The sequence below is a fragment of the Echinops telfairi genome, unplaced genomic scaffold, assembly GCF_000313985.2.
Source record: "Echinops telfairi isolate 266 unplaced genomic scaffold, ASM31398v2 ScPeMD7_2010;HRSCAF=2546, whole genome shotgun sequence".
Taxonomy (NCBI): domain Eukaryota; kingdom Metazoa; phylum Chordata; class Mammalia; order Afrosoricida; family Tenrecidae; genus Echinops; species Echinops telfairi.
The window spans coordinates 7,602,540-7,614,643 of record NW_022105908.1 but is presented as its reverse complement, the minus strand read 5'-3'; the positions used below and the strand labels follow the sequence as shown (position 1 = coordinate 7,614,643).

Here is a 12,104-nt window from a genome sequence, read left to right as displayed (position 1 = left end):
AGAGAGCAAGAGACCCGAGAACTAGAAAGGCGAGGCTCACCAAGCCATTTAGTTCTCTGCCCTTCAGTTAACCCCACATGTGTTTATTGGCCAGGTGGGCACAATAAACTACCTGATAGAGTGACAACAAAGAAAAGGAAAACCTTCAACAAGTTCGATTGACACAGTGGCTACAACGATGGTGTGGCAGTTACATCATCTCCTGTCAACTTGTGAAGAAGAGGTGGAGTCTAGCTTGTCAACCAGGTGATAGCCAATGAGGTCTCTGTGTGGGCATGGCCTTCTCCTGAGGATTCTGGGAACTCCTGTATTCCTCCCTGGACGCAGGAGACACTCTTTCTGCGTTGTCTCCCTGTGAGACATTCCTATTGACAAGCCACATGGAGCTATGCTGATGGCAGCCAGAGCCTTGGAGGTGGAGGAGCCACATGGAGACCCATGCTAGCACTCAGATGCTTCCACCACCACTGGATCCACAAGACTTTTCACCCACTGGCCTGTGATCTTCCTGCACTCAGCATCATTTCATGTGTTGCATGAGTCTGAAGAGGAATTTACAAGCTAGTATTGGGCCTAAGGGCTAATATTGGACTTATGGACTTGATCCGGACTGGGCTGGGGTTTTTTTCTTAATATACAATTGCTCTGTGATATAAAGTTCTCTCTTACACACATATGAGTATCTCTGGATTTGTTTCTCTAGTCTACCCAGATGGACTCTGACAGATGAACAATGGTGAGGATGTTGCAGGACCAGCCGTGTTTCCTTCTGTTATGCAGAGGGTCGCTCGCACCGAACCACAACCATAGCCTTTTTGTCATTGTTCTTGTTTCATTCAAAATGCCTTCTATTACTGAAAACATATTTTTTCAGCAAAAAGTTCAAAGCAGAAATAATTCAGATTTGAAGGGATCGCACATTAGGAACTTTGTTCGTTTGTCATCAACATAGCTGCAGGGCTTATGGATGTCCAAAGCCTTGTACCTTGATGAAAGCTACCAGCGGCATAGAGAGTAGTGTAATGCCGGGGTTGTGGTGATTGAGTGGTAGAATGTTCATGATACTCTGTGTCAATAGAAACTTGAGTGTTGCTAGGATGCTCAACAGGTTTCTGCAGCACTGTTGGACTGAGCTGGATTAAGAAGAGAGGGTTGCAATCTACTTCTGAAAACCAGCCAATGAAAACACCACAGATCATAAGTGGTCCCATCTGCCGTTGATCGTGAAGATGGTGTGGTACTGGGCAGTGTTTCCTTTCATTTTATGTGGGTCACCATAAGTAAGGGGTCTATTCAATGACAGCTAACACCAACAGCAAGTGTAATGTTATGTTAGGTGTCCCTGACCAAGAAAGAGTTGTAATTTTGCTGAAAAGTCATGTCGGTACATCAATTACACTGAACATATGATTTAACAGTTGAATTTTGAAAACAAACAAAAAAATGGTTGTTAAGCATTGTAAAAATTGATCCTAGTACAAAGAATATCATTTCAGGAATAAAATGTTCTATTTCCAGTCAAAAGAATAGCCTCATTCTCTGTATAGCAATGATGACTGTGTTGCATGGGATAGCTACACAATGGCGCTCAGCAGGTTCAAGTTATAGAAACTTACGTTTTCTTTCTTGATCTTCTACAGAAAGACAGAGCCACTGGAGCAAGCATGCGGAGCTCAGCCAAACCCTGGAACCCAGTGGTCAAAGCTGGGAGCCATGGCACTGACCGTGTGCGGCCCCTCCTGGCTGCTACTTCCGGCATGAAGAGCTCCAAATCTTCAACCTCATTGGCTTTTGAGTCCCGGCTCAGCAAGGTATGCACTAACACGTACCGAGCAGTGCTGTCAGGCCCCCAGTAACCTCCTGGGGCTATTGGATTGGGGTTATTGGTTACTGGATTACAGAGTGCAATAAGCAAACGTAGTGGCTTCTCAAGGAAGGGAAGGAGGCCCCCATCAGTGCTTAAGAACCAGCACATAAAAAAAAAAAAAAAAGAACCAGCACATATTGACCCAAAGAAATGGATGAAAAGGGGTAGTATCAGAGGTACTCTGGCACAGAGAAAGGAAATCTGCAAAATGTGTACCAAATCCAGGACCTCTGCCTTAGACTAGGAGTCCCTCTGAGGTGCAAGTGGTTGACATGCTCAGTTACTGAAAGGCAGGTTGGAGGAGATCTACTTCTGAGAAAACTGGATGGAGAAACATCCCAATGTAATCAAAATGTGGTACTTCATACGGAAATGAAGTCCTAATATGAGCACATAGGTGAACCTTGGAAACAGGCTGCGTGAAATAAACCGATCATAAAGTGACAAATATTATACGATCTCATTTATAGGAAATTACAAGAATCGGAAAATTTCTAGAAACCAAGTGGTTATCAGAGGAAGGGGGTAAGGAAGAGCCACTTTGGGGAAGAAATGAATTTTTATGATGATGGAAATTTGGCCGCGATTATGGGTACCGGTTGCACAGTATGATTAAGGTCATTGACATAACTAAACCGTCCACCAGAAAAACATGGAATTCGCAGATGTGTTGTATCTACTTTTAGAACAACCCCCAAAGAGAGAAACCCATGTGGAGTGCGGTTCTCCACTCCCTGGAGGGTAGTGTGAGTGTAAGTGGAAATGGACTCAAAGGAGCTGGTTGACGGTTGGCTTGGCCTTGAATTGTAGGATACTGAAGTCAGAGCCCTGTCCTAGCTGTCCACCGAGTGAAAGTCAGGCTCCCCAGTGACCCTCGCGTCTCTGAAAATCCAGTCATTGAGGCTTTGTGCTTCTTTCTCGAGAGCTCCTAGCAGCCTCCTCTTTGTTGATTACTTTCTCCCCACCTGGGAATGCTTTCTTCTCCCGCACAGGCAGCACCTTTGCTGCCTCCTCTTTTGGCTCCTCCCCATGTGCTCAGTGGGGTAGTTACATAATTTCATGTCAACTTGAAGATACATGAAAGTGTATTCAACCTACCAATCAGATCACAGCCTGTTGGCGCCTCCTTGTGGGCGTGGCATTCTCAGAAGGAGACCCCTGGAACCTCCCCCTCGTTCTCTGTCTTCACCTTTCTGCTGGCTGGCCAGAGCCACCATCATTGGATCCACATGATTTTGCATCCACTGGCCTGTGATTTTCCCGCATTCTGCATAGGACTTATAGACTATTATCGGACTCATGGACTTGAGTTGGACTGGGATGTTTTATCGGTAGATAATTACTTCTTGATATAAAACTCTTTCTTACCCGTATATGAGTGTCACTAGATTTGTTTCTCTAGTCAACCCGGCCTCACACTCTCAGTTTCTAACATTGGTGGACCCGGGACTGGTCCTCGCCTTTTTTCTAGCTATACTCATTCTTGAGGTCAGAGGTTTGTGTGTGTCATACCCCACACCTTCTTTACTATCCGAAGGAGAAATCCATAGGTAAGATAACCCGCTTACCCATCATTTAGGGGGTCAGTGTTAATTTAGTGGTAGTATTCTCACCTACCATTTGAGATGCCATTGATCTTATCACTGGAGGCGTGTGTGTTGCTATGGTGCTGAGCAGGTTTTTATAGAACTTCTAGACTAGGATGAGCCGGGAGGAAAATCTTGATGATTTGCTTCCCCAAATCAGCCAATGAAAGCCCTGTGGATCACAGCGGCTTCATCTACAGCTCATTGTTGGGGTGGCGCAGGACCAGACAGCAATTTGTGCTGTTTTGCAAGAAGTCACCATGAGTTAGGGAGCCTTAACAGTAGCTAGCGAGAAAAGCAGTATGTAATTTCAAATATACAGTGCCCTGTGCTGATGGGGGTTATCTATTGTCAAGTTAGTTCTGACCCATAGCAATCCCATGGACAACAGTTCTACTGGAGCCTCACTATCATTGTTGCAGCCCCACTGGGTCATCACCTTTCCTCTTTTTCACGGACCTTACGCTTTATCAAGCATGATGCTCTTTTTCCAGGGCCTGATCCTGCTTAAGAAGTTTTGCCATTTTGCTTCTAAGGACCGTTTTGCTTCTTCCAGGACAGATTTTCTTCCTTCCTTCCTTCCTTCTTCCCACCCTCCCTCCCTCCCTCCCTTCCTTTCTTCTCTCTTCTGGCAATCCTGGGATATTCAATATTATTTGCTAACACCACAACTCAAATGCATCAATTCTTCTGCTACCTTCCTTCTTCATTGTCCGGCTTTCACGTGAATATAAAACCCACTACTGTCCAGTGGTTCTGATTTATAATGACCGTGCAGGACAGAGTACAGCTGCATCATAGAGTTTCCGTGGCTGCAAATATTTAAAGAAGCAGTCTGCCTTATATTTCTTCCATGTAACAGTGAGTTGGGGCTTTGTTTAATCATGGTGACAACCAAAAATACCTAGCCTCCTCCCTACAAATGTCCATCACGCTTCCTGAGGGACAGCAGTGTCCCACTTGAGAATAGTTGTTCCTGTGCTTTTAAGTCTAGTTTTCAGTATTATGTATGAATGACTTCCAAATTTATCTCTCCAGCCAGGTTCCCTAGAGCCGGAAATCCACCTGTCTACATAGTATCACCCTTTAGATATTTACAAAGCCAATGTCCGGAAGCTAATCTTAATTCCTCCCTGCACCTTCCTCTCCTGAATATGCCTGTCAGAGTTGATAACTCTACCCTTCCTGTTGCTCAGGTCAGAGCCTGGAGCTTCGTCCTTGACCTTCTTCTTCTCACATCCTCAGCCATCAGCAGTCACTCCTGTTGTAAAAACACCCTCAAATCCACTCCATTTTCACCACTTCATCTGTGAGCCCTTAGGTCAGAGCAGCATCCCATCCATCCTTGCACTGGTTTCCTCCGTGGCCCCCCTCCTTTAAAAATGTTTGCCCCCTGCCTTCTGCTCTGAGCAGAAGCCACGGCATCTTTTGAAAACACATCAAGTCATTTCTCTGCTTGCATCGGTCCATTTGTGCAGAATGAAAAGCAAAGTCTTCTCATTGTTCACCAATGCCTGCCCAAGCCTAAGTCTCTCTTTGCTAACTTTATTACCGTCCTTTCTGCCCTGGCTTCTTGGGCTTCATCCCCCAAATGCCAGGCACACACCCGTAGCCCCATGTTTCTGGCTTCAAATCCCTGGAGCCCCCATCCTTCTCCCAACCCTCCTGATATAGTTAAAGTTTATTGTGCCAACCTGGCCGATAAACATATGTGGAGTTAACTGAAGGGCGGAGAGATAAATGGCTCCGTGAGCCTCACCTTTCAAGTTCTTGAGTCTCTTGCTTTGTAATGGTTGGACCAGGGTGCAGCTGCTTTAGCCAGTTCCCTGCTTCAACTGACAAGGCTCACTTCCTGCAAGACATCCCCAAGGAGAAGCCACATGGACCTAATCTGATGCAGCCCTGGTGCTGGAGCAGCCGTGTGGAGACCCCTGCCAGCACTGAGATGCTTACACGTTCACTGACTCGGCTTTCCTCCTGCAGTTGGTGTCATAGTGTGTGTTTTGTGAGATGGAGGAGGACTTTGTGGATTGGTGTCGGACATCTGGCTAATGTTGGACTTGTGGGCTTGAGCAGCACTGGGTTGGAATGTTTTCTTGACGCACACACAACCTTTATATAAAACACTCTGTTATACATGAGTTTATGTGGATTTGCTTCTCTAACATACCCAGACTAACACAACTCCTGACTCTAACACCAGCATTTTCACTTCAAGTCTGTGCTCACATGTCATGCTGGCAGAGTGGCTTTCCCCTGCCTATAAAACACTCCTGTGACCTCTTTCCTTACCCTACTTGTCTCCTCAGCACTGATTATCCTCAGGCACCCCTGCTTATTGGCTGTCAATTTTCCCAAGACTAGAAGGTAAGCCCCATGAGGGCAGATTATTTTAATTATTTTTTGAATCATCCAACTCTTCCCTGGCCGTTGCCACTGAGCCGACTTCCACTCATGGGGACCTCATGTATTACAGAACAAAATGTTGCTCAGTGTTATTGCCACCGTCGGCATCTTTGATATGTTTAAGGTCATTGTTTTAGCTACTGTATCATTGTCTCTCATTAAGGGTTTTCTGGTTTAAACCAGGGTTTCTGAGGTTAACAAATCAAAACTTTGCCATCCTTGCTTCTGGTTGTCTTTCTCCTACGAATGATGTGTTCATCCTTCTGCAAACCTGTGGTATAGATGCAGAACTGCTCCTGCAGTTCAGATGCATCTGTTCATCTCTGTCTTCTTCATTGTCCACTGTTGACATGCAAATGGAAAGTTCATGTCTTGGACAAGCAGCGCACCTTAGTCTTCAAGACAGCATCATAGCATCTTACAACTTTTTTTTATTATTAAAAGATCATTTCCTGAGGGCTCTTACAGCTCTTATAACAATCCATGCATCGATTGTATAAAGCATATTGGCACATGTTGCCATCATTATTTTCTCAACATGTACTTTCTATTTCAGTCCTTGGTATCGGCTCCTCTTTTCCCCCTAAGTCACAGGATCTTAGTCTTTGCTTTCAAGATTCCCTTCTCTTAGCCTGTAACTGAAAGGAAGGCATTTTGTATTACTTTTATTTTTTGCTATTTGAATACCCTGCTTTTCCTTGGGCAGATGAGGAGGAGGGTCAGCATATTGCCTTCATTGCCCCTTCTAGACCATCGTCTTGTTTTTGTACAGCTTCTAATTTTTCAGTGTTTGCCAGATGCTCCCCATTCTCATGGTGTTTATGAAGTGGTTTTCAGGATCCACTTGGATCCATTTTCTTCACCCCATTATCTAGTATCCACTTGGACCAATACCTTATTTGTACCAATATCTTTCTCTCTTGCTTCTTCAGCTTTGCTCTTTATTGAATCCTTTAGTCCACAAATACATGGAGGTGTCCCTTCTGCCCTGTAACAAATTACATGAAATCCCTCTTCCTTGCTATCTCATTGCGTTATTGCTGTCTTTCCCCTTTTGCTCCTAAATGTTTTGAAAAGGAAATCTGTGTGTGGTTTCTTCTTTTACACTCATTAACTCTTTAATGCCTTGCCTGTCTTATTTCTGTTCCCAGCACTTCATGCCATCAGAAAACCCAACCTAAAACCAAATCCACTTCCATCAAGTTGATTCTGACTCATAGCGGCCCTGTAGGACAGTGAACTACTCCATAGGGTTTCTAAGGCTTTGTAGATCTTTAAGGAACTAGACTGTTCTTTCTCTCCTGGACCATTGGATGTGTTCAAACTACTGACCTTGTGGTTAGCAGCCCAATCAATACTTAACCCACAGTACCACCAGGGCTCCTTTCAGAACACTCTATGTCCATGAATCCAGGCATTTTTTATAGCCTTTATCTTCCTCACTCTCCATGCAATATGTCTTACTCACCTTTGAACCTATGTTCTTTGTTTTTCTTATAACTTTTAAGAGGTAAAATATGGCTAAGAAAAGTGTCTACTTCACCGTGAAAACAAAAACAAGAACCGGTTACCATTGGGTCACTCTCCCCGCTGGCAAACCAACCCCATGTGATTCCGAAGAGAAGTGCTCCCATAAAGTTTTCCATGGCTGATCTCTTTCCTTGCAGAAGTACTGCGTGTTGACACAAATGAAAGGTGTGGTACCCGTTTCGGTGTACTCCGTAACCTACACGTGTCACTTTTTACATGGGGATGACTTCAACTTTTTCCTGTCCAGTGGATCCAATGGTACGTCTTGGTCTTGTTGCTTGTTGACATGGATGTTTGGTTCCTAGCAAAGACCTTCACAAGCCTACACTCGAGATTCTAAAGCAGCGGCTCTTCTGGCTGGATTCCTGCTATGCCCTCCAAACAGCTTTCTCCATCGCAGAATGAAGTCACATTTTCTGCCCTGGAAACAGCCCTTGCCAGGGTGGCTGGCCTGAGCCCGGGAGGTGTGTGGGTCTTTGCACCAAGGTTGGAGAGGCCACCCACGTGGGTGAGGCCAGTACACTGTAATTACACGTATCTTGTCTTGTGGGATGGCTGCCAACAATTGTGCTTGGGCCATTGGACTCTCCTGCCTTCTTGGATGACATGGGACTGGTGGGAGAGCCAGGGATACAGAGGGATTGCAAGTCCTTTGTTCAGCCAAGATGAGACTAACTTTTGATCTGGAAGCCCCTGGGATTGGGGCAGTGCTCACCTGCACCCACCCCATCCTGCTACCAACTTTGAGTGGGACACAGCCTCATAAACAGCCCTCCTTTTGACACACACCCCTCCCCCCAGTGCATTTCCTGTGCAGCATACATGGGTTCAGATCAGATACAAGGAACTGCACTGCTCCCTAGCTTGGCCAAGAACTGCCCCAAAGTAAACACAGTTTCAGTTGTTAATCTTCTGTTTCTGGCGTACTACTAGGACTTGACCATGACTTATGACTTTATTATTCAGCTATGATCAAAAGTAACATTTTGGGACTGTTGAGCAAAGGCGAGTGAGGCCAAAATTCACCTCTGGTAATTTCATGAGATATGCATGGGCTTATTATATTAGAGCTTTTAAACATAATTTAGTCATTTCCACCCATCATAGGTGCCTGCACATTATTTATGTGGGTGTGCTATTTTCCAGGAAATTACAGTAGAACTTTTAGCTCCTATAGAGATTTACAGCCCAGGAAATCCAAAGGGGCAGTTCTGCTCTGTCTGATAGGGTCGCTATAAGACTTGACAGCAATGGGATGTGTGTGTGTGTGGCGGGGGCGGGGGTAGTACATCTGAGACATATTTAAACTTTAAATTAACATATACATTTCACTGATAACTGACCACTAGAGCTTCTGGAATATGTTGAATTAGTTTTTAAGACGGTTTAAAATAAAAAATCTGAAGCCCGGGCATGTTATTAAAGGATAATGAGATATTGGCTATCGACAGGGAAGCGGGGTTTTTTTGTTTGTTTGTTTTTTGGAAAGGGTCAGGGAAACACAAATAGTTGCATTAGACATGTCCAGTTCTCATTGTTGATTCTCAGGGTCTCCAGGTGTAATTCTGTAGGAAAGAGTGACAGGTCTGAGCGACGTGGTCACCGAAGCTGCAGTGACTATGCCTGCACTTTCCCGATCCTTGGCCTTCCCTTGCTTATATTCCCTTACGTTAGCCCTTCTCTCCTTCCTACCTATCGTGTGGTAGAGGAAGAGGATTGGAAATATGGAGAACAGGACAGAAATAGGAGATGGTAATAGAAAAGCACATACAGTAGATTTTTTTTCTTCAACATGTTATTGTGAATAATTTACAAGCATACAGAAAAGTTGAAAGAACTAAAACAATGATCATTCATATGCTACAGTGAGCATCTTAGTATGTTTGCTTTCTAATCAATAGATAAATATGGTGTGGTAGTTATGGATGATAACAACTAGACACTCCTGGCTAGGGGTGAAGTCAACCTGTCAATCAAGTTGCACCCTGATGGCACCTTCTTGATGTCATAAGCTTTTTGGTATAAGAGTGTGAGGCACTGGAGATGACCTTTCTCTCTCTCTCTCTCTCTCTCTCTCTCCCACTTTGCTGGAGGAGTGGTGAAAGTACAAAGCAGAGAATAGGACCCCAGGAAGGTACAGGTTACTGTCCAAATCTCTCTGTCCCTCTCCCCCTACCTGTCATTAGGGTAGCAAAAAACAAGAACAAGCAAGCATTCTTATAAAGCCCAGGTTATGAGTTAGGACTCTCTTGACTGAAAATGACAAAATATTAACTTGAACTAACTTGGACAGGAAAGAAATAAATTGAAAGGATTCTGAGGTTCCCATGTTACTGTGGGAAGGACAGAGGTACAAGACTGGACTTCAGAGATGCCAAGGACAGGGACTTGAACACTGCCAGGACCCTCATCTCTACTCTCTCATCTCTACTTTGACCTGCCCCTCTATTTTCTGTCTCTGCTAACACCTGGTTCCCTTTAGCATGTGATATGAGACATGGCTGTGCCATGCCCATGCCTTTCCCAGACAGGACTTGTTTGCTTACTTATTACATTGTTTAAAAAAAAAATCAAATAACGAGCAAGACTCTTGGAAAAGCTTCTGCTTCCCTAGGCTTGAGTCATGCATTGCCTCTGGACCAGTCAGCTGCGGCCAATTATATTATGTGGAGTTGGAACACTGTGGTGGGGCAGCCTGCGTCAGGGCCGCCGTGGAGGGAAAGCAGTGGTGAAGAAAGCAGAATCAAATAGTCTAGCCAGGAGTTGCTGTATGGTACAGCGGTAACACGTTCTGCTGCTAACCAAAAGGTTAGATATTCAAACCCACCCAGAGGTGCCTTGAAAAAGAGGCTGAGAGATCTACTTCTAAAATATCAACCATTGACAGCCCTTGAAGCCCACGCTATCTACTCTGACACACGTAGGGTAGCCATGGATTGAAGTTAACTTAATAGCAGACAAGAGCATAGACTAGGCATGGTCTACCAATGAGTCTTGGGAATTCTGTCATTCTTGAGGATGGTCTTAAAGTGCACTGTCCAAGATGGCATTTACCAGCTGCGTGTAGCCGTTGAACCCTTGAGATGTCACCAGTCAGAATTAGGTTGTGCTGTAAGTACAAAGTCTATACTAGATTTTGAAGAATGAGGACCAAATCAGAATTTTAAATATCTTGTTGATACATTGTATAATAATAGTTACATGTTGAAATTATCACTTTTTCAGATGTATGGCATTAAATGAAATATATTATTAAAACTAATTTTAGTATTTTATTTTATTATAAAATTATAAACAATAGATAAGTTACATATGAGAGGGCTTCAAAAATTCATGGAAAATTCATTACCTTCTCATTTCATTTTTTTCATTAATTCTTTGATGCATCCTAGCTAGTACATGGCTCATATGCTAATACCAACTTTAAATTAGATAGACTGCTCACATTACATAACCCCCCCACCCCCACCCCCCCAGTGCTTCTCTAAACCATTGGCTCACCAAATGTTCCTGGGATCTTGTGTAAACTGCATATTCGCAGACTCCTTTTAGCTGCAGTTGAGTTTGCCCCTGATTCATGGTAATCCCATGTATAATAGACAAAAATGTTGCCAAATCCCTTTATTGGTTATTTCACATCAGACCACTGTGGCCGATAGGGGTCTCACTACCTGATTTTCAGATCATCAGGCCTCTCTTCTTAGTCTCTCTCAGTTGATGCTCGTCTGAAATCTGCTCCACATCATAACAACACATAAGCTTCCACTAACAGACAAGTGGTGGCCATGTGTCGGGTAAATTATCCTTGACTCAAGCTCAGGTCTTCCTCGTGGGAGGTGAATTTTACCGATAAGCCACCATTGTTCCCACACCCCGGACCTAGAAAACCAGAAATTCTTGGTACAGGTTGGCCCGGGAAAACAGCAGTCTGAGTTTTCAATAAGCCCCCCACATGATTCTAATGCCTGATCAAGTTTGAGAAACCCACTGCAACCATAACACGTTATCTTCCATCAGAGACTGGATTCTATGTGATGATTTCAGAGCTTTGAAGTTTTGCCCCATCACTGAGGAATTGAGGGGAAGTTCTTAGCTACTTTAATCTGTGAACTACTTAAACTTCTTCCTTCTGTCAACTTTCATACATGCAGGTGCTTGGCAGCTTAAATATCAGTGAAGCCATTGGTGAAATTTCTTAGTAAACACATCAAAGCAACGCTGGAACGCATATATTCATAGGGATCATTTGTAGCCAACCGAAAATCACAAGTGGTGCTAAATCCTTATGCAGTGACCAGGAAAAGAAGCCAGAAATGCAGCCATGAATAGAGAAATAGCAAGAATTAGTAACTTAGACTAGTGGCTTAGACTAGTTTTTTTGATGTTGTGTCCAAAAAATAGTGATACAGTAAGAGTAGCTTCAGCTATTTGCTCTGGAGGCAGGCAGGATCGGGTTTTAATCTGTATGCCCTGCCTCCTGGGAAAGCTTCTAAGCAATGCAACTTTTTCCCGTGAAAGGAATCCCTTGTGGATGGTACAGGGCCCATGCAGCACACCCACTGCTCCCCCAACTCTCCACTTCATGGGGTGAGAGGGCGCCCTGTTATTGGCTTTTTCACCTCACGTTCTTTTTGTTGTGAACTGCCACTGAGTCCATTCCAATGGGACCTTGTGGATGACAGAACTCACTGTTACCCTCTCACCCAATCTTCGTG

The 12,104-nt window shown here is 44.2% G+C and overlaps 1 protein-coding gene across 2 annotated transcripts in view; it reads left to right on the top strand.

The window, feature by feature from the left end:
• SPECC1 (sperm antigen with calponin homology and coiled-coil domains 1) overlaps positions 1–12,104 on the top strand; it is a 369,887-nt gene that overhangs the window by 86,227 nt on the left and 271,556 nt on the right. For both annotated transcript variants that reach the window (XM_045293384.1, XM_045293383.1), the window contains exon 2: positions 1,641–1,811. In XM_045293384.1, coding sequence (XP_045149319.1) covers positions 1,665–1,811 — 147 coding nt within the window. In that variant the 5' untranslated portion in view covers positions 1,641–1,664. The remainder of the gene's footprint in view (positions 1–1,640; positions 1,812–12,104) is intronic.